Source organism: Nelumbo lutea, chromosome 1 (assembly GCF_056320005.1).
Source record: "Nelumbo lutea isolate HS-2025 chromosome 1, American lotus-T2T, whole genome shotgun sequence".
Classification (NCBI taxonomy): Eukaryota; Viridiplantae; Streptophyta; class Magnoliopsida; order Proteales; family Nelumbonaceae; genus Nelumbo; species Nelumbo lutea.
Window position 1 is genome coordinate 101,776,014 of NC_142684.1, and position 23,418 is coordinate 101,799,431.

The following is a 23,418-nucleotide window of genomic DNA, read 5'->3' on the forward strand; positions in this document are numbered from 1 at the left end:
TTTGATCTAATAATTATTATTTTTTTACATGTCAAACCAATGCTCGCAAACACGAACAACAATACATAAATACCCCGGTTTGACATTTGTATTGCAAACAAACGGATCCTTAAGTACAAAATTTAGAGAAAAAAAATGTGTTTTAAATGACTATAGTTTATTATGAATTATGCCTTATAATAGATCTTTTATGGGCAACAAAGGGTGGCAATCAACATAGAGGAGAAAGAATAAAATATTCAAAAAACATAAAATATGTTATTAAGGTTTTAGTATTTCTAATTAAGATTAAGTGAAGTGGTTATTTTAAAAGAAATAAACGATAGTATGTGGTAGGGGCTATACAACTATCATGCATCTAACCAAGTCAATGTATGACATATCATATATAACATGTATGTATATATGATATGTATTATAGAGTTGGATTTAGGTTATGTAAGTGGTCAACTCTAACCTAGCCCAAAGTAATAAATTTTAACCCTAACCTTTACCCGAGCATCAACCCGACCCAACACAACCCGATCTTTTCGGATTGGATTTGGGCCAAGCCGGACCAAGTTGCAGCCTTTGAGGCATATCGCATGCAATCACAAGTCACAACAGCACAACTCACAGAGAAAAAAGAATTAACTGGCGCCGAGAACTTCGGGTGACTCACCGCTGGTCCAGGTGGAAGTCAATGGAACGAGGTGGGTGGAAAGGTAGACCAGCTAGATATACAGAGATATTGAGAGAGAGACGCGCTGGATAACTGGGGTCCACATTTACCACATTATTTAATTGTTGTCATAAGTACCGCATCATTTTTCTTTTCTTTTTTCTTTTTTGTTTTTGTTTATTTTTTTTTGTGATCGGCTTTCTTTTTCATCAATCGCTTGAGATAACCCAATCAGTGCTGGGAAGTGGGATCCAATATAGACTTTTATTCCAATATACTGGCTCTCGGAGCTCCGTACCCGATGCTTGCATCATTTTTTTTATAACATTAATTAATGGATCTTTCTCAAATTTCCTTACAACTTCCAATTTCCAACTTGCATGAGCGTGGAGGAGGAGTTGACGCGGTTCCTTTCTCTGCAATGCCATGCCAATATACGAACGGAACAAATTAACAAAACAATTGCGTTATTGTGTATATTCAAAGCGCACCGGCACCGCTAGGCGCTAGCGTGAGCATCCTTGTTTGATTCTCTTAACCGGCACCCATCAGCATCTCCACGTTTCATTTCATCTTTGCAAGGTACAGTCCACTAAAGCCGGGAAACAGGCAACCAAAAAAGGGTATATTGACTGAAGCAACTGCTGGCGTTTATATAAGCACAAAAAAAAAATGAATGAATGAATGGTTTAGGATTATTTTATTCACGACCATGGGCCATGATGGGCCATGGCAATGGCCCATGGGTGTTGTGTTGATTTACCGTGTACAGATTGCAAAACGTAGATTCATAGCAACACTCAAATCACATAACATTGAGATTCCTTTTGGAGGAAGACGGATACGGGACGTTCACGTAAACGTCTAAGAAGACATTAGCTTCTTCATTGGACCTACCAAACTCCAGATGAGTCCAGTTAAGACTCCAGACTTTAGCTTCTTCACTGGGCCCACCCAACTCCAGATGAGTCCAGTCCATACTCCAGACTTTAGCTTCTTCTGTGGGCCCACCACTCGCCTCCCTTTATTTTAAAATAGAAATAGTGGACCCGAGGCGCACGCTAGAATCCGGCCCTTTTTCAGCTTCAAATGGATTCGTCGTTGGCATGTCAGCACAGCAGACAGCAGATGAAAGAAAAAGAGGGGACGAAGACGAACAGCTCTCTTCTCTTCCTACCTCCAGAGTCCAGCTTCTCTCTCTCCAATGGAATTTTTGCAGGGCGCCGGGATCCGCGTCTCTTGATTTCTGCAACAAAATCTATTTATAATCTCACCTCTCTCTCGCGGTTAGCAATCATCGCAACGAATCTCTAGTCCTGTGAGAAATTCAATACCTTCCTTTCTTTTTTTTCTCATTGCTTGTCTTGTGTAAAGTATAATTTATAATTTCACCTAGTTATTCAGCTGTTTGTCTTATCGGTCATTGATTACTTCGATTACGAAATTCGGTTCCACGGATTTGGTTTTGTTGACATTGACTTGATTATTCATAATTTGTCTTGATTTTTTTTTAACATTCTACGGTTTTAGATTGGGTTGCAGTTTGGATCTTGAGCTCGTAGTTGATCGTGTGATTTTTTCGCGTTGAATTCCTGTCGTGTTTGGATTTTTGTTTCTTATATATTATTTTTCTGGTTTCTGTTATCACGGCAGAAATTTTGATAATTCTGGGTCCGTTACTGGTATTTTTGTTAGATTCTTTTTCTCATTGTTGACTCGGTCAGTCAATCTACTTTTCTTCCTTTTGAATGTGAGAAGTGAGAATTGAAGAGGACAAGAAAGTAAGGAAAAGAAGACATAAGAGGTCTTGGTCGTTTGATCGTTTCATATCTTATACTTGCTTACTTTTTGCTTCAGGCCTCTATTGAATCTAGTTTAATGGAATTGCGAGGCATGGAGGACTAAAGGTGAACAACTTGTGCAAGAAAAAGGAACATCAAAATGGTTCCGCTAGCGGTGCTGCTCAAGCGTGAATTTCGGGAGGAAACGATGCCCACGAAACAGGAACATCAAATGGTTCCGCTAGCGGTGCTGCTCAAGCGTGAATTGTCGAATGAGAAGATCGGAAAGCCAGATATCATACACGGTGAGGCCAATCAAAGTAAGAAGGGGGAGGACTTTACGTTATTGAAGACGGAATGCGAAAGAGTGCCAGGAGACGAGGTTACCACATTCTCAGTCTTCGCGGTATGTTTATTGTCTATATATCTGCTTTTTCGCTTTACCCATCTCTTTCCTTTCAGTTTATTTTTATTTATTGTTTAATTTCCTTGCTTTATTGTCTGTATTGCTTATCCCCTTCAGTACCAGCATCCACAAACATCTTTATGTCTTGGGAGGTTCCAAGTAGCAGTTGAGAGATGAATGCATTTTGGAAGGGACACTAGAGTTGTGAGGTTGGGATTTAGTTCGGTGCTTCCATGAAAAGGTGGTTTGGACTATAATGGGTCCACTGCAGGACAAATATAGTACAGGTTTAGGAACCGCAAAGCATCTAATCTGTTTATTTCGGGATGCTTGACAAACCCCGTCACCTGATTATGATGTATTTTTAATTAATTAATTATTGCTGAACACATTGTGCACATCTGTGTCATTTAGACTGGAAAAATTGAGCATTTACAAATTAATTAGAATGTCTTTGAAAGGTCATGGGCGCTGTAATGTAGGGGAGCTACTTTCCCTGGGTCACTCAAAAGAATTGATCCACCATTACTCTGCATGTTTAGATTCTCTATTTCTTTATCGAAGACTTCCCTATTTACTTTATACTATCATCTGTTACTGTCGCACATCTGTTGGTTGTTTCAACCACATTACCTGGTTCTGTTTTGCTTGACACACACAAAGAAATACGATATTCATCTCTCCGAAGCCTTACATGCATTGAGTTATTTCAAGACAACGAAAGGAGTAAAATATTACAGTTGACATTTACTGAAAATTTAATGAGGAAGTTGGTAGAATTAGAAGCAGCCAATTTCAAAGTTGTGGTGGATGTATTCAAATACAAAGATGCCTTTGTTTGTAGGTGTATTTTTGAAGTGATGAGCGTAAACCTCCTATCTTTGACTCCAAAAGGATCTTTTTTTGGGGGGATGAGGTTGGGGGGGGGGGGGGGGGGAATAAGATCTCATGTGTTCATGGTCAACTATCAAGGAGAATATTCCAGGAGTTTAGAGGCAGTTTTATGTACTGGATTAGTGAATTTACTTTACCGATTTTGCAACTTCTGTTTATCTGTTGGTTTGTATGGTTATGGTGCATCTGTTATCCATCTCTCAAACACAGCGATTTATGTTTTAGTATCATAAGAAATTTGTGAAAGGAAAGGTTGACATTAACTCTGTAGTTTTAAATTTCTACTAATTGAAAAAAAAGATCAAACTGTTGTTGTTTTCAGTTCTTTGTCCTCCATGCCTTCCTTCTGGATTTCTTTGGGCACTGTGCATCGAAGTGTCAACTGTTGGTCTATTGCTTAAATTTCTTTTGACGTGTATTTCATTGCATCTTATCTTGTATAAGAGTTTAAACTGCAAGTGCCTCCTGTTGCAATTATACCATTCACCTTTTTTATATTTTTGTACATTGATCAAACTGCCACATATTATTTGCAGATATTTGATGGTCACAATGGGTCTGAAGCTGCTATATATGCTAGGGAGAATTTACTAAACAATGTTTTGGGTGCAATTCCTTCAGATATAAGCAGAGATGAATGGTTAGCAACATTGCCAAGGGCCTTGGTTGCAGGATTTGTTAAAACGGATAAAGGTTTTCAAGAGAAAGGTACCACTAGTGCATTACTGTATTTACTGTATTATTCTATTACCACTACTTGCCAGTAACCAAAGTGCAATTATATTTTTGTCTTTTTATTTGATGAACTCATAGACAGTGTCATTAACTGCATTGGTAGTGAAGTTACAATCACCATCTTGAGGAAGTTTTCATGTTCATATAATGTCATCCACCTTCATGTAATTATCTTTGCAGGTTTGACATGTAGAAGAAAAGGAAATTGCTATAAATGGTGCACATACACTGCTATGATACCCCGATACCTGTACTAGGTTCTATATAATGTCAGATACTCTAATTGTAGCATAAATTACATTCCAACACTGTGTTCAGCCATATCCTTTCCATATCTGGGTAACCTAGTTTCATTGGTGTTTGTGTAGGACAAATTCATTTTAACAAGGCATCTTGCTAGATTTGAGTTTAGGATGGTTCTAGACCATAGTAGTGAGGATAATACAGGGAGAACCATGGTGAGATTTTTTTTTTTTTTTTTGGTAATAGTGAGGTGGGTTTTGAGTTTTGTTTTTCTAGGGGAGGGTTAAGAGAGTTTACCCGTCTCCTAGCTTCCTTTGTACTCTGTCCCTACTTCATTAATAAAAGGTTCTGTTATTGATAAAAAAAATAGTGAGAAGGTAGGTGGGTTATGGTCCATTCAAGGGGATGCATTGGATTAGTACAAGCACTCCAAACTGATTTATCTAATTTCCTACGATATGATGGCTAAAACTAAGGGAACTGTTTAATGAAGCATTGGTAAATGATGTAATTTTGCATCCTAGATTCTTCTGAATAGTTAATGGACAGGAGGTGGACAGCCTTGTTCAACTTCTTTCCAACTAGACCATTCCAATATCACTTCGAGGAATGGAGACAGGGTTTAGTTGGCTTACCATAATGAGCATGATTCCTTAAGTTGAAACTGAATATCAATCATCACCATATGTCCCCCAAAAAATTACTTTCTTTTAATATGGATTGAGGTTCTCTTACGACCAACCATAAATCGTCTAATCCCATGGAGGATTATAACAAACATATGCTTTTTGTGTGACTTCCTAGCTGAAAAAATCACCTGCTGTTGCATTTCTTTTTCTTTTTAAAGGCATAGAGAATACATTTTGGGCAATAGTTAGTTTGTTACCCTTCATGGTCTTTTTTGGCCTTGATCAAATCTGGCTGGAAAATAGTTACATTGAGAGGGGTCACACGCTTCTGGATCTCCTTCCTTTTTATATTTCCTATTTGTCAGGGATTGTGTGGATAATAGTCGTATGATTTTTATATTATCCTGCATGCAAGGTGTTCCAGAATATTGTGAGCTTGCTTTGATTTCAGCAATATTAGCTTTTATTTGCATTACAGTTGTGAGTGATATCTGCTAATGTAAAATGATCACTTGATTACATTTTCAGCAGAAACCTCAGGAACAACTGTCACTTTTGTAATAATAGATGGATGGGTCATAACTGTAGCATCAGTTGGTGATTCTCGTTGCATACTTGAATCTGCTGAAGGTGACATATATTCTTTGTCAGCAGATCATAGGCTAGAATGCAATGAAGAAGAGTAAGTGTAAATTTTATATTTTTGATGTCTTACCCCAAATTTGGTTATTTCCTTGAAGTTTTACTTGGTACACTTTAACAGGAGGGAGCGTATAACTGCAAGTGGTGGTGAGGTTAGTAGACTTAGTACTGGTAGTGGTGCTGAGGTATGCTTCTTTGCAAATAACACGTACTACTTAATTATTGTTTTTAATTGGCTTATAAAAAGATATTGTTTTTAAGTAATTGAATACTAACATATTGTGCAAAATGTCAGTTTGTTGATTTAATATTTTTTTCCAAGCAGCTGTAGACTCTAGACATTCTTTCTTCCCTGATATTGTTGACTCATTTTTCATTTCCAACTACTAGTATGTCTAGTTCTTCACGATTATCCTTGTAAGACTTGAACTTGGGTTGGGAGAATCATTGAATCTGGAGATGAGAAAATTGGAAGAGTCCAACCAAATCTTTCCTAGTTTACTTTGTCAAATTGTGAGACCTAAGAACATTTCTTACTACCTCAACTCTTGTCATTTTGGCCTCACCCTCTTCTACAACCATCAACTTGGCCTTGATCATTCTTATTGGAAACCAAAACTCAAATTTCTATGGAATTTGACCATGGAGAAATTCGACCTTTGAAAAATGGGAAGGTTTTTCATTTCCAAATTGCTATGGGCTCACCACCTTATTTACTCAAATAGCTATAGAATTTTTCATTTCCAACTTGGATCTAGGTATATCCTATTTGAATCCAACCTGTAATGATCAGAAATAAAAATGAGATTAAACCATCGAAGATAAAAGACAAAGAAAATTTTCATTTCAAGTGCCATAGATGCCAGAGATCTATTCTAGACTATTTACCTAGTTTACAATTACTGTTGAAGGTCCCATGGTCTCTTGTGGTTTCAGAGGCTTTTAGACATCAGACATTATTGCAACATTAATAATACTTTTAGGACTATCATTACCACCTATTGCATTGCAATAGAAGTTGGAAATGTTTTTATGGATGCTTTGAAGGTTATGTTGTCAGTATGTCTATAGACTCATCTTGGAATTGCATATGCATAAACAAAGAGATGGAATTGTTGCTAATCCCCTGCAACTGTTTTCTGTCCTTTACTAGCTCATCTTTCTAATATTTTCTTTTGAAGGATCCAATGTTTTATAGATGTACTTTATTTCCCTACCTTTAAGAACGATCATGTTTGACTCAATATTGTTGATCAAAGAAAGATATTTGATTATGCTTCAACTCTAAATTTTCAGATTGGCCCTCTGAGATGTTGGCCAGGTGGCTTATGTCTCTCAAGATCTATTGGAGATATGGATGTTGGCGAGTTTATTGTCCCTGTCCCCTATGTGAAACAAGTGAAGGTTTGTCAACATGTTCTACATGCACATTAAATTGATAATATTATTTTTAATGTACTCTATTCTTATCCACATTTCATTGGACTGAATTGCTTCCTCTCTCTCTCTCACGTGCGCACATCCGCACACACACACAAACACTTCACTCACATATACACACATATGTGCTAACATTCTGGTGGCTGGGGTAGGCAAGGTTGATACAGGCCCATTATAGGGCAAATGGATTACTCCAAAAGAAGGGGCAGAGACAGAAATATTAACAGTAGAATGATGCTATTTGCAAAGTTTCGAAAAGGAAAATAGACACTTGTTATCCCTAAGAACCATCTGAACCTATTTTCTAGTATTAAACAAGGCATGTATTTATAGGATTGTATTGTTTCTTTTTCCCTGTTTATGAGTACCAATTGGAGATTCAAGCTGAAGCCATAAGATCATGAATGAAGGGTCTACAAGGGGATGGGAAAAAGGACAAATACTACAAAAAGGGTTAGGGTTCAGAGTTTTAATGTCTAACTAAGAGCTTTATTGAAAGTTGATTGTTAATTCTTTCCATCAAGGTTGAGGGTTAAGTTGATAGGAATTGAAGGGTGATCTTTTATGCTTGTTCTAATTATTTGGATTTTGTGGTTGTGGAGCTCTGTTGGTTTTCTATAGGGGACTGTTCTCTTTAGTTGAAGTTGAAAACTCAGAAGAAAGGAAAGAATAGAAGAAGGGAAGATAAGACAGTTGTTCATTCCTCTCTCAAGCCTAGTGCATGAGGGTGGGCCTTGGTGCAACGGTTGGGTTGCTCCATTGCAACCTAGGTGACCAGGGTCCAAATTTTGGAAACAATCTCTTTGTATGTGCAGGGGTAAGGTTGTGTGCACCTGCCCCTCTCTAGACCCTCATTGGCAGGAGCATTGTGCGTTGTGCTTCCCTTTTAGCATAATTACAAGGATACCCTCAGTAGGGCAGATGACTCAGTAGTATAATGAATAAAACAAATAGCAGGCCCATAACTAAGGCCCACTAGCCCTAAAATAAAGAGTACTAAAAGGACAAATAAGGAGAAAAGAATTAAGGTCCATTCGACCAGTGTCTCTATATTCCCCCTCAAGTTAAGCATAGATGTCAATCATGCCTAACTTGCTTACATAGTGTTGCAACTTTGCCTTAGGAACACTCTTGGTCAAAACATCTGCTAACTGCTCCTCTCTCCCTTATGAAATGTTTGTCTACATCAATGCGCTTCGTTCTGTCATGCTGAATTGGGTTATAAGCAATGTTAATGACAGCCTAATTGTCACAATATAACACCAAGTGTTTATCATAAACATTGCCCATCTCCTCTAGGAGAGACCTGGGCCATAACAACTCCAAAACTCCATGGGCCATGGTCTTGTATAGTTTTACTTCGCCTCAACTAAAGATCCAGCTACCATAGACTGCTTATTAGTTCTCCAAAAGACAAAATTTCCTGCTACCGTAGCACAATAACTAGATGTGGATTTCTTGCCATCTATTCTACCAACCCAATTAGCATCTGCATAAGCCTCTAACTTCATGTGTCTGTGCTTAGCAAAGAGGATTGTGTTGCGAGTATGGGGGAGGTTGAAGTTGTTGTTTAGCTGCAGAAAGTTGTGTGGCCAAAGAAGACCTTTTTGGTTTGGATTTTTTGTTGTGTTTTTTGGAAGGGTGTTGGTTTTATTGGTTTGGTTTGAGGTTGGGCTCTTTCGCTGCCTTCTATTGGATGTTTTATTTTTTATTTTTTTGTTTTTTATATTGTTTACTTTTCCTCCTGGGCGATCTCTTATTACCTTCTCATGTTCCTTCTATTCTTACAATTAAAAACATACTGATTAGAGTGAGTGCTTTTCCTACTCCACAAAATAAGAATAGATAAATTCTTACTCTTTATACACAGGTCCATGTCTAGGGCGATGATGTTCTTTTATATGCAGTTGATGGATGGATTTTAATAATTACATATCCTTATATGGGCACATGTAAAGCAAAGGATAAGAATAGATCTGTTGTCCTACTCTAGAGAGTGGGATCAGTATTCCAGTATTCCTTTACTAATGAATGTCATTTTTTTTATCTACTAATGAATGATATTGAGAAGGCAAGGTTGCTACATTTTATACATAGTTCCTACATTTTATACATAATTTATTTAGTCTCTACTTATATTTTCTGTGCCATATGTTTTTCTCTCTCAGTATCATCCTATACTGAATGAAAAAAGAAAAGAAAAAGTTGTTACTTCTTTGTTACAGACAGTTCAAGATATCTTGAAAACCTTCACATTCTGTGCATAACCAAAAAAGCTGCTCCGCAACTGTTTTGCATGGGGATAAGGATCTCTAAATGATGGAATTTGACTAATTTTATATATAAGTTCAGGCTTTGAAATGATTGCAATTTCCAGTTTTTTCACTGATCAGTTTTTGGCACCAGACATTGATTCTGGTCTTGAGATAACCTCAGTTATAATTTGTGGTCTATGTCAATTAAAAACTATGCATGTATTTGTTGGTACTAAACACTGGCTTTCATATATTAAATGGTGTATTATCATTATTTCTGCAGCTTTCTACAGCTGGAGGTAGGCTTATCATCTCAAGTGATGGTGTTTGGGATGCTTTGTCATCAGAAATGGCTCTCAATTGTTCCCGTGGGATGCCAGCAGATGCTGCAGCTGCCCAAATTGTCAAAGTACATCTCTCTCTCTCTCATGTGCTGATGATTTTTCCATTTTATTGAAATTAGCATTTAACTAGTCTTTCTTTTTTTAGGAGGCAATACAATTAAAGGGGCTTCGGGATGATACAACATGCATTGTGGTTGATATACTGCCACAGGAGAAGCAAACATCTCTTCCACCACACAAGAAGCAGGGGAAAGGAGTCTTCAAGTCCATGTTCCGCAGAAAGTCAGCTGAGTCAACTTCTTGTTTAGAACCAGATATTGTGGAGGAAATATTTGAGGAAGGATCTGCTATGCTTGCAGAAAGGTTTGTACTCAGTAGGGTATTGTAACTAACTTAATTTGATGTTAACGTTCAGGTACAAAAGCCATTAGTAGGTGCAATGAAAAAAAAATCAGGCTGACATGCATGAGAATGTGGTATCTAGTCTGAGAGTAGCTATCTCGTACAAAAAAGAAATTAAAGAAACAAAAAGAAAGAAAAAAGAAACAATAACAACAAAGGTTGAGTCCATATACAGTCCACCCCTCCCAAGAGGGATTGCTGGGACCAATATTTGGGTGATGATCCTTTTTTACCCCAATGCATAAAAAATATGGTCTAGGTTTGTATTGCATGCTCTTTTTTTTTTTTTTTGTTTACTTGTTCATTTATTGTTTTTCTTATATGGATCTCTTTCCTTTGTTGATTCATATATTTTTCTTTGAACCCATTCTGGATGGTTTGGCTACAGTATAGACAAATGTAACCATCAAAGGCTTGGGTTCTTACCTGGGATGTGTTTGTATGGATTGCAGGTTGGATATTGAATATCCGCTGTGCAACTTGTTCAAGTTGTTCATATGTGCAGTTTGTCAGCTAGAGATGAAACCTGGAGAAGGTATTTCAGTGCACGGAAGTTCATCAAATCCAGGAAAATTGCGTCCATGGGATGGTCCCTTCCTCTGTGAAAGCTGCCAAGCAAAGAAAGAAGCCATGGAAGGAAAAAGACCATCAAGGAGTAGTGCAAGTGACTAATCCATCTTCAGCGATAGTCTTGTTGATTTTGCAATTCTTGGCACTAACGATTGTTTCAGATCTGACCAGATAGAGGAAGGTTGGGGGGCCTTGTCCTGGTATTTACTTTGTCCAGTCACACGTATATGTGATTGAACGATAAGCACCAATCTGACATCCCTGTCAGGATTCATTGTACCTGATTATGCTGCTGCTTCAGGACAGGGTCAGGGGTCTGAGCTTTTCTGTTTATTTATAAAGCTGTATGCCGAGTTGAGGAATTATGCATCAATTTTGCCTGTTTTCCTAGGTCTTGCAAGAAGGATTAGTGAATTTACCAAGCCTTGGAGGTCTCTAACCCAATTCTTTTCCTTTTGAGATCAATCCATTGTATATGTGTCCATTTTATAGAGCTAGGATTGAATTAAACAGTTTCCTCTGTAACATTACAATACACAGTCGGGTAAAAAATTATACGATTGAATTAATTTAAAAAAGTCTGTGAACTTACTGAGCCTTTCGTGTTTAATGTTATTAATTTGATTCTGATTCATCGAGAAGGCAAATTGAACATTGAGAATAAAGAAAGGAAAATGGTGCATTCTGTAACCTATGTTTTTCAAACCTTTTCGTATATTAAAAAGTTACAAAACAAAGGTACTGCATTTCCTCTTAGGCCCGTTTGTTTCTACCTGTGTTCTTTTCCGTCCACGTAAGCTTTTCTTGGTTCCATTTTTATCCCTTTAGTTTTTTTTGTTTATAGTGTCTGTTTGATAGACATTATTGTCCAATTATATTTTAACAATTTTTCCTCCATGTGGGAAGGAGGGTAAGACTGCACGGGTAATTGCCAAAAACTTGTTTGAGGGAAAGTTGTTTTACCTGGATCCAACATTAATCAAAAAAGAAAAAAAAAAAAAAAGAATACAGAAAACTTGACAATTTTCCCATTCAACAAACTCCCCAAAACATACCGATAAATGAAAATAATACCCAAGTAATCATGAACATTCTAAGGTGAGCCCCTGCCTTGTTTGATGTGAAGTATCATAGCAATTATAAATATTTATGGACTCGACAAGATGTCACAAATTGGTAACCAATTCATCAATTCACGTATAGACTCGACTCTGCGGGGTGGGTAGGGGTGAACATTTGGTTTATTCAGTTAGAAATCAAAATTTTAAAAACCAAACTAAAAAAAATAAAAATCAAACTGAAACTGAATTATAGAAAAACCAAAAATTTTGATTTGATTTTCGATTATTTCAGTTAAAACCGAATTTTAATAATATACACTCTATTACATATATATATATATATATTATGAAATCAAATTTTATTTGATTATATATAAATATATAATATATTACATATTATATATTATCTAATAATAGTAGAAAGTTTGTTTAATTTGGTTAACCAAATTTTTAATTATAAAAATTGAAACCAAAAACCAAATTAACTGAACCGATTTAACTAAAAAATTAAAACCAAAATTTTCAGTTCGATTTTTCGATGTTAACGGAATAGTGCTCACCCTAAGGGGTGAGGACTTCAGATGCCGTGGAAGAAATCTCCTTCAACAGCCTGTGCTGTCTACAATGTTAGTTTCTGTATTTCGGATTTCGGACTGGATGCAACAGTACCAGTGCTGGAAGCATGGCTTTGCAGACCAACGTATCACATGGAGAGAGACTGGACAGATAAAAGGTTTCTCTTTTCCGAGATGTAGTGTCTTCTTACCACGTAGAGAATAAGAGACTGAGAAAGGATTAATATTAATCATTTTATAGGCATGGCAAAACGCCAGCATTGAAGCTGTACCGAACAATTTGACTATGATGCCGTACCGGAAAAACTAAACCATTTACGTGGTGAACAATCAGGTGGATTTTGTTTTGATTGGTCAAAACCTTTCCTGCATCATAGATCAGATTCTCTTTTGACAATTTTCTCTACGTAAACCCTGTAAAACAGATGCAATGAACATACAAGCACAAACCAACGAGCACCAAACGCACAAGGAAAGTGCAAAGCAGTGGAACAAAGAACGAGGGATTTCCAGTAGATCGAATGATATCCAAACAATTACAAAGGGAAATTTTTCCCGACTTGAATAAATTGAGGGCCAAAGGCAAATTACATAGCATTGTACCAAACCTACATACATACAACAATTGAAACTAAACGAGCAGTAGAAATGATGAATAAGAATAAGAATCGGCTCCGTTTCTGACCTTAGTATACCATATGACTAGATTTTTCCAGTCGATAGTCACTAAACAAAAGCGAGGCGAAGGAAATGGTGCAGCCCACATATCACACCGACCTTTGTCTCTTCTCCATGGGTGCAGACTCGAGCTCTATCCCCCTTTCCAGCTCTCTCACTATCCAGGCATCTTCATTTTTATCATCATCTACAGCAACTGCAACCTTATTTGCAGCTCTTTCAGATTTCCTCTTCTTTATTGCCTCTCTGATCCTATCCTTGTCAAATTTACCAAGGCCCCTATTAACCGAAACAATCTGACAACTCAAAGTCTTATTGGATTCCTCTATCTTTGCCTGAACCTCTCCATCAGACATACTTCCATCCTCAACAACACTGTTCATGCTTCCACAATCACTTGTCCGCCATTGTAATGCCTCTTCTTTACCAGCAACACAGGTGCCTTTCTGGCCATCAAGGTTAGCATCTCCACCAGCCTCTCTATCTGAGCCATTGCTTGAAGCTGAAGCTATGACAGACCCACTTAAAACACATGATTGTGGACTATCCGATACTGCTTTTTCCATGACAACAGTAGTTTGGGTCTCTTTCCCATGAACAGAAGGCATTATTGGTCGTTTGTTCTGTTCCAGCAACACAAGCATCTGCTGGATAACCTCTGAAAGGACAAAAAAAATCATGAGGAATTTCTAGTTATCAAATTTTTCCCTTTGACAAATCAGAAAGACATTACAAATGAAACATTTATAATGGAGGATGTCCTCTTAAGACTACATAAATTTGACTAGAATTTTGAGTTGATGGATCAATTTGGGCACATCAAGCATCATCTACATAATGACAAATATGATGTTATTTTATAAACTTGTGAAGTTAGAAGTGGAAAAGAACCTTCTAATCGTTGAGGGGAAACATCAAACTCCAACCACCAAACTTTACCCTTTTCTGAGGGCAACTTCACTTGGCTAAATTTAGCAGCAAGGAACATTGAACCAGCTGCAATATAATGGACTTTGTACTGCAAACATAAAGTTGTCCAAAGCCTACACATCCCAACAAATGAATTTTCAGAGATAAAAAATGATGAAGAAGCATACAAGCTGAATTTAAGGCTAGGCAAAAAGTAAAGAACAAGAAATTCAATGGGCAAGGAAAAGAGAAAGCTTACCAATCATTCACAAAATTCCATGCCACTTTGGCAAGATCATTATGAGAAATCTTCAATCTCTTTAAAGCTGCAACAAGTGGCTTGTATGGAAGTGGGATGTCAAGATCATATGCGATAGTAGCAAGCAAAAGTCTCTCCCCTATTAAAATCAATTCTTTCTGCTTCTCATAAACTTCCTATAATAATAATTATAAGGGGGACTATAAGCCAATCTCAAATTTCATTAGAGAGGCATCCAACAATATAGAAAAACACTCATATGCCATACTTTTTGTTTAATTCTTTGTGCCGCTGCAGGATCCCTTCTATACATGGTTTCATAAGCCACAATAACAACTTCCTTCAGTAAACGTGGTGTTTCTTCCACTTTGCAAGCAAGAAACATGCTCACCGTTGCAATTGTCTGCAAAAATGTGCATTGCTAGATCATTAATTCAACTATTTGAGAAATGATGAATAACCCACTAGTGTATGAGATTAGCTATTTCATTCAACCAGTGGTCCATAATCTGGAATTTTTTTTTCCCAGGATCTTCTAATCTTATCTAAATTCTTATAAAATCTCATAGTGAAGGAAATTAAAATTTATGATGTGAGAAAGCTACATATTGTAAGTAAAATAGTTATTCACTTTGTTTCTCAGATTTCTATGTTAATAGTTTAAAAAATATTCAAGTGTTAGGTTTGTAATATATGGTGACCTAATTTTCCACTTGCTGCAGAAACTTACCTAAAGAAGGGTAGCAGCACAGCCATTTTCAGATCCTCTGCAAAACTTTGAAAAGGCTAGGCATTCATAGAGTAGAAAAAAGCCATAATTTAGGAGACCTAAATACTTCATAAAGACTCGTTCCTGGATATGATGAATTTCTTGTCCAAACAGAAAAAAATCTGGATAGCCATCTAAACAATACAAATCTACTAATCCGCCAGAAACTAATAGTCTGGATAACATATAACATAAATAGGGACATTGAACATGACAGACAGCAACAGTTTGATACAGAAAAGATTTTGCAGAAAGAAAAATCCATGATGCTGAAGCCAATTTACGCGCAACAAGGAAGATGACAATGAAAAGGGTGTGATAGTTATATCAAGATAGCAGCTTTCATAAATATGATCTCATCATCATCACTGAAGCCTTGCCCCCAATATCTAAACTAAATTTTACATACTATTCTGAAGATGTATTATATCTCAAAGGTATTTGAAGCATAAGCCTCAATGTGTCTTGAAACCAGGCATTGCCAAAAGTGTGCCATGCTAATTAGGCATAAATGAAGTACAAGCAAGCGATGCATGTTTCGAAGGCAGATATTCTTTCCTCATGAGCATTTCATATGGCTTTAAGAGAGAAGTTTCAAGAAAGAATAATGTTAACATCCATTTTATCCTTGTAACCTTTCGATTTAAGTACTGCTGGTGTATAAGGTAAACCATGCTTACCAAATAATACAGAATAAACGCTCAATATATTTTATTGCTATATTTGTTACAAAATAAGTGTTGTCTAAACCTATGCATCACATTTTGAGCAAGTGAAGCAACTTTCTATGAGTTAAAAAAAAAAAAAAACTATCCTATGATGCAGGTGCCTGGCTGATTTTCCACAGCCTATGTTTTCTCACAGGTATTTCTCAGTTTGAAACCAATAGAATGTTCATACCTAAATCATTTATTCATCATAGCTATTTTATGAAGTAAAATGTGACTGTTCCTAAAAACACAAAATTCAGTTTAGGAAGACTGCAAATACAAATATGTACAGTACAAATACAAGGTTTAGAAATACAATGTATAAGGTTTTGCACTGTACATATTTGTATTTGTACTCTTCCCAAACCGAGCCTAAGGTCCTAAGTCCTAACCACAAACAACTGCACAAGAAATTGTAAGAGCAAAAATATAGCACAAACCTGCCATTCATTTTTTGCATGAGACTGGCGCAGATAAAATCGATGGCACAACATCAAAGCTGCTGCAATTGTTAACTGTGGTCTGCAATATAAAGAAACATTTATCAGTTTGTTCATTGCATAAACAGCGTGAATACTAACTAAGAAACAAGTTCAAGTATGATGGAGAATGTTTGCTTCAAAGAGCAAGTAACATAAGATAATAACAGTCAGATGGCTGTAGACAATTACCCTAGACATTTTTGGAAAGCTCAGTGTGTTCTTGGAAGAAATACATCATTTTACATTCCTAGAATGCAGATGACCAAACATTGCTCAACAAAATTTTTAATTTTTATGAAATAAATCAAGGGTACATTATTACACAACCCAGTAGGCCAGTACAACTCAACTAAGCCTTAACCAACTACTTTTGCTCGGTCACATGAATCCTCCTATACTGCCATCCAAGTTTTTTTCTTTTTTTTTTTTTTTTGTAAGGTGATTGTAATTCATTACTGATGTAAATATAAATAAAATAAAGATGCAGAGGAAGAGGGTTCCTCCACGGTCTACTGGGGACAACAACTAAAAGCAGCCATTACAAAGAAAAACTATCATCCAATACGATGGAAACCAATGATACGAGAAATGTTTCAATTTGAAACCCTTAAAGAGATTGTTGATCAAGGCTCAGTTCAAAAGAGTTCTTTCAAACTTTCTGCACAAGTTCTCAGTAGGTGACATTTGTCTTCGAAAGTGTGGGCATTCCTTCAAAATAGAGGTCTATTGGATGAGGAGACTCTTTGCTTTGGCTATGATTGTCACTCTTGGACCTACTTTTCTATCAAATATCCTGTCCTTTCAGGCTTCCTCCTTTTCTCTTGGAGCATTCAATTTACATGGGTTGATCTAATCCCATGTGTCACTTTTCCTTTTTTTTTAGTTAAATCAAAGTAAGATTACTTTCTTTAAAATATTATAGTCCAGAACAAAAATAAAGTAGCCACCATCATAAGCCATGATTGTCTCTCTTGGACTTACTTTTCTATCAAATATCCTGCCCTATCACTCTTCCTCTCTGTTCCCTTGGAACATTCAATTTACACGGGTTGATCTAATCCCATGCATCACTGTTCCTTTTTTCTAGTTAAATCAAAGTTAGATTACTTTCTTTAAAAGATTGTAGTCCAGAACAATAAGTTAGGACAATCAATAGTAAAACTTTACCAATCCAAGTTGAAAATAAACCCCACCCTCTTATTAGAAGGGATTAATGGCAGCGAACAGACCGAGTACAATCAAAAGGACAACATATAGCTGACATGGCATCACAGAGGCTACAAAAATGTGTAAGCTCAACAGCTGAATCGGGGGACCAAGATCGCCCCATACAAGATCCAATCTACCCACACAATCTCTAGCAAGAGAGATCGTTGGGGAACAAGCTAAAAGACTTCTCTTCTCTGAGCAGAAATCTTGGAGAAAGGCCCATCCTCAGAAGATGATATCCATCATATTACCACTTGATAATCCTCTATGAAAAGATTGTTCCAGCCTGAAAAAGTATGCTATCTTGAGGACTGAGGCCTTGAACAAGCAGTTCAGCTCTTAAAGAATTCCCTCACAATTGTAAGATAATTAATTACAAATGAAACTCCAGTACTATTAAATTTGAATATTAGGAGGTCTGCTAACGGTTTGACGAATGGATTAGCTAAGCAAGGAATACATAGACATCATTTGTTTTGGGCTCAATGTTAATAGGGTGGAGGCAAAGGGGTTTTCTCCTAACTTCTTGTTGTATTCTCTTTTTTTTCTTTAAGCCTTAATAAAATTTCTTGAGTTCCAGATAAAAAAAAAGTATTATTAAATTTGAATTCCACTTTGATAGTTTAAATTTCATGTAGAAGTATGCCTAGATCTTCAGAACAGCCTGCATTGAGGTTTGGGGGAACCGATTGAAAACAGGAAAATAAGTTCTCAGGCATCTTCTACAACTTGTAGTTAGGGACTTGGAGTAAACCTATGATGCCAGAAAGGTATGATACCAGAAGAGCTTTGACCAACCCACTGTGAATTTTGATGAATACCACCTGATTGGATATCATTTTTATGATACCGGTCGATTGGTTATAAGTTTTCTGGTATCATCTCTTTCCAGTATCACAGTCAAACCCCTTATAGTTATTCATAAACAAAATCATATTTTACAACATGCAATTGAGCCATGAAAAAATATTCAAGCACAACAAAAGATGTAATACTGAGCCAGGATACATAGAGACAATCACAAAGACATGGTTCAAATAAAAGTAAATATGAGAAAAGGGCTTACACTTTAAGCTTCTTGCCCAAATCATGAATAAATGAACAGTATAGTTTCCTTAGCTGTGCCTCTTTCTTAAAGTCAATACCATCCTTCCTAGATGGGGAATTGTCTTCTAATTCTTGTCTGGTGAAGTACCATCTAGGCGCACTGCACTCAGGCACTTCAAGTGTGTTCCGTGAAATCATATAAGCTCCATCTCTTGTAATCCCATGCTGAGAAGGATCCCCTGGCAGGTGTCCTGCCATGGTCACCTTCTCTTCTCAGTAGAAGAAATGAAGAGTATATAATTATCTCAAGTCGAACCTGCTTATTTAGGAGATGTTTGCAAGGGACCAGCCAACTTCCTAGAAAAGGGAGGGGAAAGAATGTTACAAGTTATAGATAGAGATTTTGATGCACTTAGACCAGAAAGAACAACATAAGCAATAATATATCTTTGAGAATAGATAGATAAAAATTTAAATAAAACAATATATATATATATATACAAAGAATCAGATCATATGATGGTCTATACTCATTATGGTATTCTTAACAGAACAACCAAACAGTTGAACAGAATCTCCAGCATAGCTGCATGTACACTTAGAGAACCATTGAGACCTCTCTGGAACTACTGAACTTTATATTTTAAGGGAACCCCTCCCCTCTTGAATTGGAATTGAATAGGACTTCAGAGGTTCAACAAAGAGAGTTAGAAGCTCCCTTCTCAGAGGAAGAGATCTAGCAAGTGATAAAAAACTTGTTAGTTGATAAATCTCCAGGGCCGGATGGGCTCACAAACCTATTCTATAAAAAGTGCTGGGAGATGGTAAAAGTTGATCTCTTGAAAGATTTTCAGGAATTCCATTCGAATGCTACTCTTGAAAGAAGGCTAAATGCTACTTCTATTTCTTTAATCCCAAAGGTGAAGGAACCTACAAATATAAAGGACTTCAGATCAATAAGTCTGTTAAACAGCTTTTACAAAATCTTAGCCAAGGGTCCTAGTTGAGAGGATAAAGAAGGTCCTGAACTCAATGATTGCAAAAAATCAGTTTGCTTTTGTGCCAGGAAGACAAATGTTGGATAGTGTCTTGGTGGCTAATGAGCTGATTGATTCAAATCAAGGAAAAGGAAAGAAAAACCTAGGCTGATTTGTAAACTGGACCTGGAAAAGGCCTACGATCACATTAATTGGATTGGACTTTGTATTGGAAAGAAAGAATTTTGGGCAAAGATGGAGGAATTGGATAAGGCCATGTTTGGTTTGAACTTTGAAGGAAAAGGCATGGAAAGGAAGGGAAACCTTTACGAACCTTGTAAAGGATTCCCTACCTTTCCCTTCCTTTCCACGTTTTTTCCTTAAAATCAAACACAGCCTAAAGGTATGCATCACTTCTCCTAAAATTTCAGTCCTAGTGAATGGTCAATCGGCTAGTTTCTTTAAGAGCTCTAGAGGTCTTCAACAAGGAGACCCCCTATCCCCTCTCCTGTTTATTTGTGTGATGGAATTATTAACAGCCTTTGTGGGCCGGGTGGGAAATGAGGGTCTGTCATCTGTGGCAAGGCTTTGAAACTACACCGGGGGGGGGGGGGGGGGTCCCAATTGCTCCAATTTGCGGATGATATCCTCTGCTTTATTGATGCTGATGTCAAACAGTTGGGTGTGCTCTTTGGGATTCTTTGCTGGTTTGAGGTAGTTCCAAGTCTAAAAGTCAACTGGGCCAAAAGTAGACTAATTCCAGTGGAAAATGTAGAAAATATTCAAGAGTTAGCTGAGGTTCTCGCCTCTCAAGTTGGTTTCCTGCCAACTATTTTCCTGGGGCTTCCGTTGGGAGCTAAATGCACATCAGCTTTAGTGTGGGAGCCAGTGCTGGAGATATCAGAAAAGAAGTTGGCTTCATGGAAATCAAAATACCTATCCTTAGGTGGCCCAAATCTGCCCTCCTACTTCCTGTCTCTCTTCCCAATGTCAAGGAAAGTGGCCCAAAAAGTGGTAAAACTGCAGAGAGATTTCCTGTGGGAAAGGGTAGGAGGAGGAGAAGAAGATTCACCTAGTTAGTTGGGATTAGGTTTGTGCCCCTAAAAGAAAAGGAGGTCTCGCCGTCTTGGGGTTAGGAAAATGAAGGTTGTTAATAAGGCTCTTCTAGGCAAATGGATCTGGAGATTTGGTAAAGAAAGAGGGAGTTGGTGGAGAAGTTTGGTTGCAGCCAAATACAACACAGACTATGGGGATTGGGTGACAAATGCCTCGGTGACCTCTCTGGGGTGCTCCATCTGGAAGGCAACCATGGAAGCCTTCCCCCTGATAAATAGGGGTCTTTCGGTTAAGCTGGGAAATAGTTAGAGGGTAAAGTTTTGGAAATCTTTAGCTGAGTTGTTTCCTCAGTTGTACCAAATTGCAGAGAATCAAGATAGCTTGGTGGCTGACTTCTGTGAGATCCGGGGCAACATCCAGGTATGGTTCCCTTCTTTTAGGAGAAACTTTTAGGATTAGGAACTGGACCTTGTTTCTAATTTGTTGGAGTTGTTGTCCAACCAGAACCTGAACCAGATGGAAGAAGATACCTGGTATTGGAATTGGAGTACTGATGGTGTATTCTCTGCTAACTCTTTTGCCGGGTACCTAGTAAGTGGCTCTCAAGCTGAATTTCCTGCTGATAAAGTCTGGTGTATTCTCTGCTAACTCTTTTCCTGCGGAAAGAAACAGCAGAATCTTCAAGAATAAGCATAATGGAGTGGATCAACTAATCTCCTTCACTTTTGGGAAGTTAGTCTCTTGGACTGCTGCTGTGAAAGGGGTTCAACCAAGGGTCTTGGGTGCCCAGCTTTTGGCTGGTAATATCTTGTAATGTTTTCTTGGTTTTAGGCCCCAGTTATACTGAGGGGCCAATTGTACTCTGTATTCTGGTTCTTTTAAATAATATTTACCTTACCTTTTAAAAAAAAAAATTAAGGGGTCCCCCTTTTTCTTTAAAAGGTAAAGTACTACGGTGTATTACTGTCAAAAAGTATGGTTTTTTGATAAGTCTGTCAAAAAGTGTGGTTCCAAAAGTTTTGAATATTCCCCATCAATAACCATGGAGATTTTCCCTGCTGAAATTGCTATCCAATATCTAATTTCTTTCTGCAGTTTCCAACAATAAGCAGACAGATTTTTCCTGTTCAAACTGCTAACATTTTTTTTCAAGGAATCATTTTGCCTTCTGAGGAATGTGTAAGACATGGCAAATTTTAGTACTGATGAAAAGAAGACAGCAAGTATAGGTCATTTCACTACAAATAGTAGAGCTTACTCACTTTATAAACCTAAAATTAAGGAGTGACTGCTGGAATTCGAGCCCAGGTGTCTCCTCTACAGCCTCAACATCCACCATTTGGTAAGAAAAACAATAGGAAAGAAAAGAACACCTTGTATAGACACTATATTATTTAGCATTTTAAATACAACATAGGTAGCACTTCTCGACTCTAGTCCTTGCAAAACCAAAGATGTCAATTACAAAGACCTCGGACAGCAACAACAGTCCATTATTTGTCTCCACGGCAATTATAACTAATGCGCTTACCTATAGATCCTCTATTGTTTAAACGAGAAGAGGACCCTGTAGGGACGGTAGCTGATTGGATTCAGTACAGATTCGAGTCAACCCCAAACAGGTAAGAGTGGCTTCATTCTGATAAAACACCGAATTGACCTGGGAGATGAAAAACCCAGTAAGTAGTAAGAATGCCGGTTTCAGCTCAAGCTGAAGCGGACCCAAAATCGGCATAATGCTAATAGAGAACATCGGATATATCAAGGAACCACAACATATATTCACACCTAAATAGATGAAACCAATCAACATCCAGACAAAAAGAATGCTCTAACTTTCTAATCACCATACAAAAGTTCAAATCAAACTAGCTATACCCCTGGTCCGGCAAACAAATTGAAGTTTCAAGTTCAACCTAAGAAAGTTTAAAGTAGCAAACATGAATTAAACAGAAATTGTTGACAAAAAAATTAGCGAAGGTCCTGACGGACCAAACAAGAATTCCAGCATTCATGACGGACCAAACAAGAATTCAAGCATTCAACAATTTCAAGAAAAACCGAGAATGATTTGATTCATGGAGATGTCAAGCATCCTTTTTTTCCCCAAAAGTCAAGACCTCGAAGCAGATTTCATAGTAAAATGCGACAAAAGAAGAAGAAGAAGAAGAAGAAGAAGAAGAAGATTAAAAGGACAAATACCGGGGACTGGTTAGGTTCGACAGGATCGATTGACGTCCTCGCAGAGGGTGGGTAAGATAGATTGCAATTTAGAAATAAACCCTAAAAGGGATAACCCTAGAGAACCACAGAAACTCGTCGGTTGTTTTTTTCTGGTGGGTAGGCAAAGGCAATTCACCGCGAAGAGGCGAAGAAGACTTTTTTGTGCTTCCGAGTCACGAATAAAATGCATGGCATCATCAATTGAAAATGAATTATAGGTGTCTGTTTTGGAGTTTGGTCGGTTTTTTAAGCAACTTTCGCTGGGACCCTGGCCCCTGGGGGAGTTGAGTTGAGGCACGTTTAACACGTATTGCTTTTGATGCTGGACTGGGACTGGACTGGACTGGACTGGACGACACATCGTTTCGTCGCATTGCATCTCAGAGCAGTTCTGGTCGGGACCCCATTTTGTAGCCAAGCTTATCCTGGCCCATTATTGTCTATTATTGCCGAGTTGAGTA

At 37.5% G+C, this 23,418-nt stretch overlaps 2 protein-coding genes across 13 annotated transcripts; one reads left to right on the forward strand and one right to left on the reverse strand.

The window, feature by feature from the left end:
• The first annotated feature begins 1,580 nt into the window (after positions 1-1,580).
• On the forward strand, positions 1,581-11,421 carry LOC148876456 (putative protein phosphatase 2C 12). 6 transcript variants are annotated; one of them, XM_088966879.1, is made up of 9 exons: positions 1,581-1,947; positions 2,519-2,848; positions 4,279-4,450; positions 5,881-6,031; positions 6,113-6,176; positions 7,288-7,395; positions 9,970-10,095; positions 10,176-10,393; positions 10,885-11,421. In XM_088966879.1, exons 2-9 carry the CDS (start codon positions 2,603-2,605, stop codon positions 11,102-11,104), a joined length of 1,305 nt encoding a protein of 434 aa, XP_088823005.1. In that variant the 5' UTR covers positions 1,581-1,947; positions 2,519-2,602; the 3' UTR covers positions 11,105-11,421. The 6 variants fall into 6 exon arrangements, with proteins under 6 accessions (XP_088823005.1, XP_088823002.1, XP_088823004.1 ...); XM_088966876.1 differs by having other exon boundaries at positions 1,722-1,979; positions 5,878-6,031; XM_088966878.1 differs by having other exon boundaries at positions 1,722-1,979.
• A 1,704-nt stretch (positions 11,422-13,125) lies between these two features.
• On the reverse strand, positions 13,126-23,248 carry LOC148876457 (cyclin-T1-3-like). 7 transcript variants are annotated; one of them, XM_088966886.1, is made up of 10 exons: positions 22,937-23,174; positions 22,266-22,394; positions 21,997-22,051; positions 21,265-21,390; positions 18,721-19,058; positions 16,404-16,485; positions 14,753-14,887; positions 14,485-14,660; positions 14,208-14,359; positions 13,126-13,974 (listed from the first exon to the last, which is right to left on the reverse strand). In XM_088966886.1, the coding sequence occupies exons 5-10, from the start codon at positions 18,957-18,959 to the stop codon at positions 13,406-13,408; spliced, it is 1,353 nt and encodes a 450-aa protein (XP_088823012.1). In that variant the 5' UTR covers positions 18,960-19,058; positions 21,265-21,390; positions 21,997-22,051; positions 22,266-22,394; positions 22,937-23,174; the 3' UTR covers positions 13,126-13,405. The 7 variants fall into 7 exon arrangements, with proteins under 7 accessions (XP_088823012.1, XP_088823013.1, XP_088823014.1 ...); XM_088966887.1 differs by having other exon boundaries at positions 21,997-22,058; XM_088966888.1 differs by lacking the exon at positions 21,265-21,390 and having other exon boundaries at positions 22,937-23,238.
• Positions 23,249-23,418: the final 170 nt, after the last annotated feature.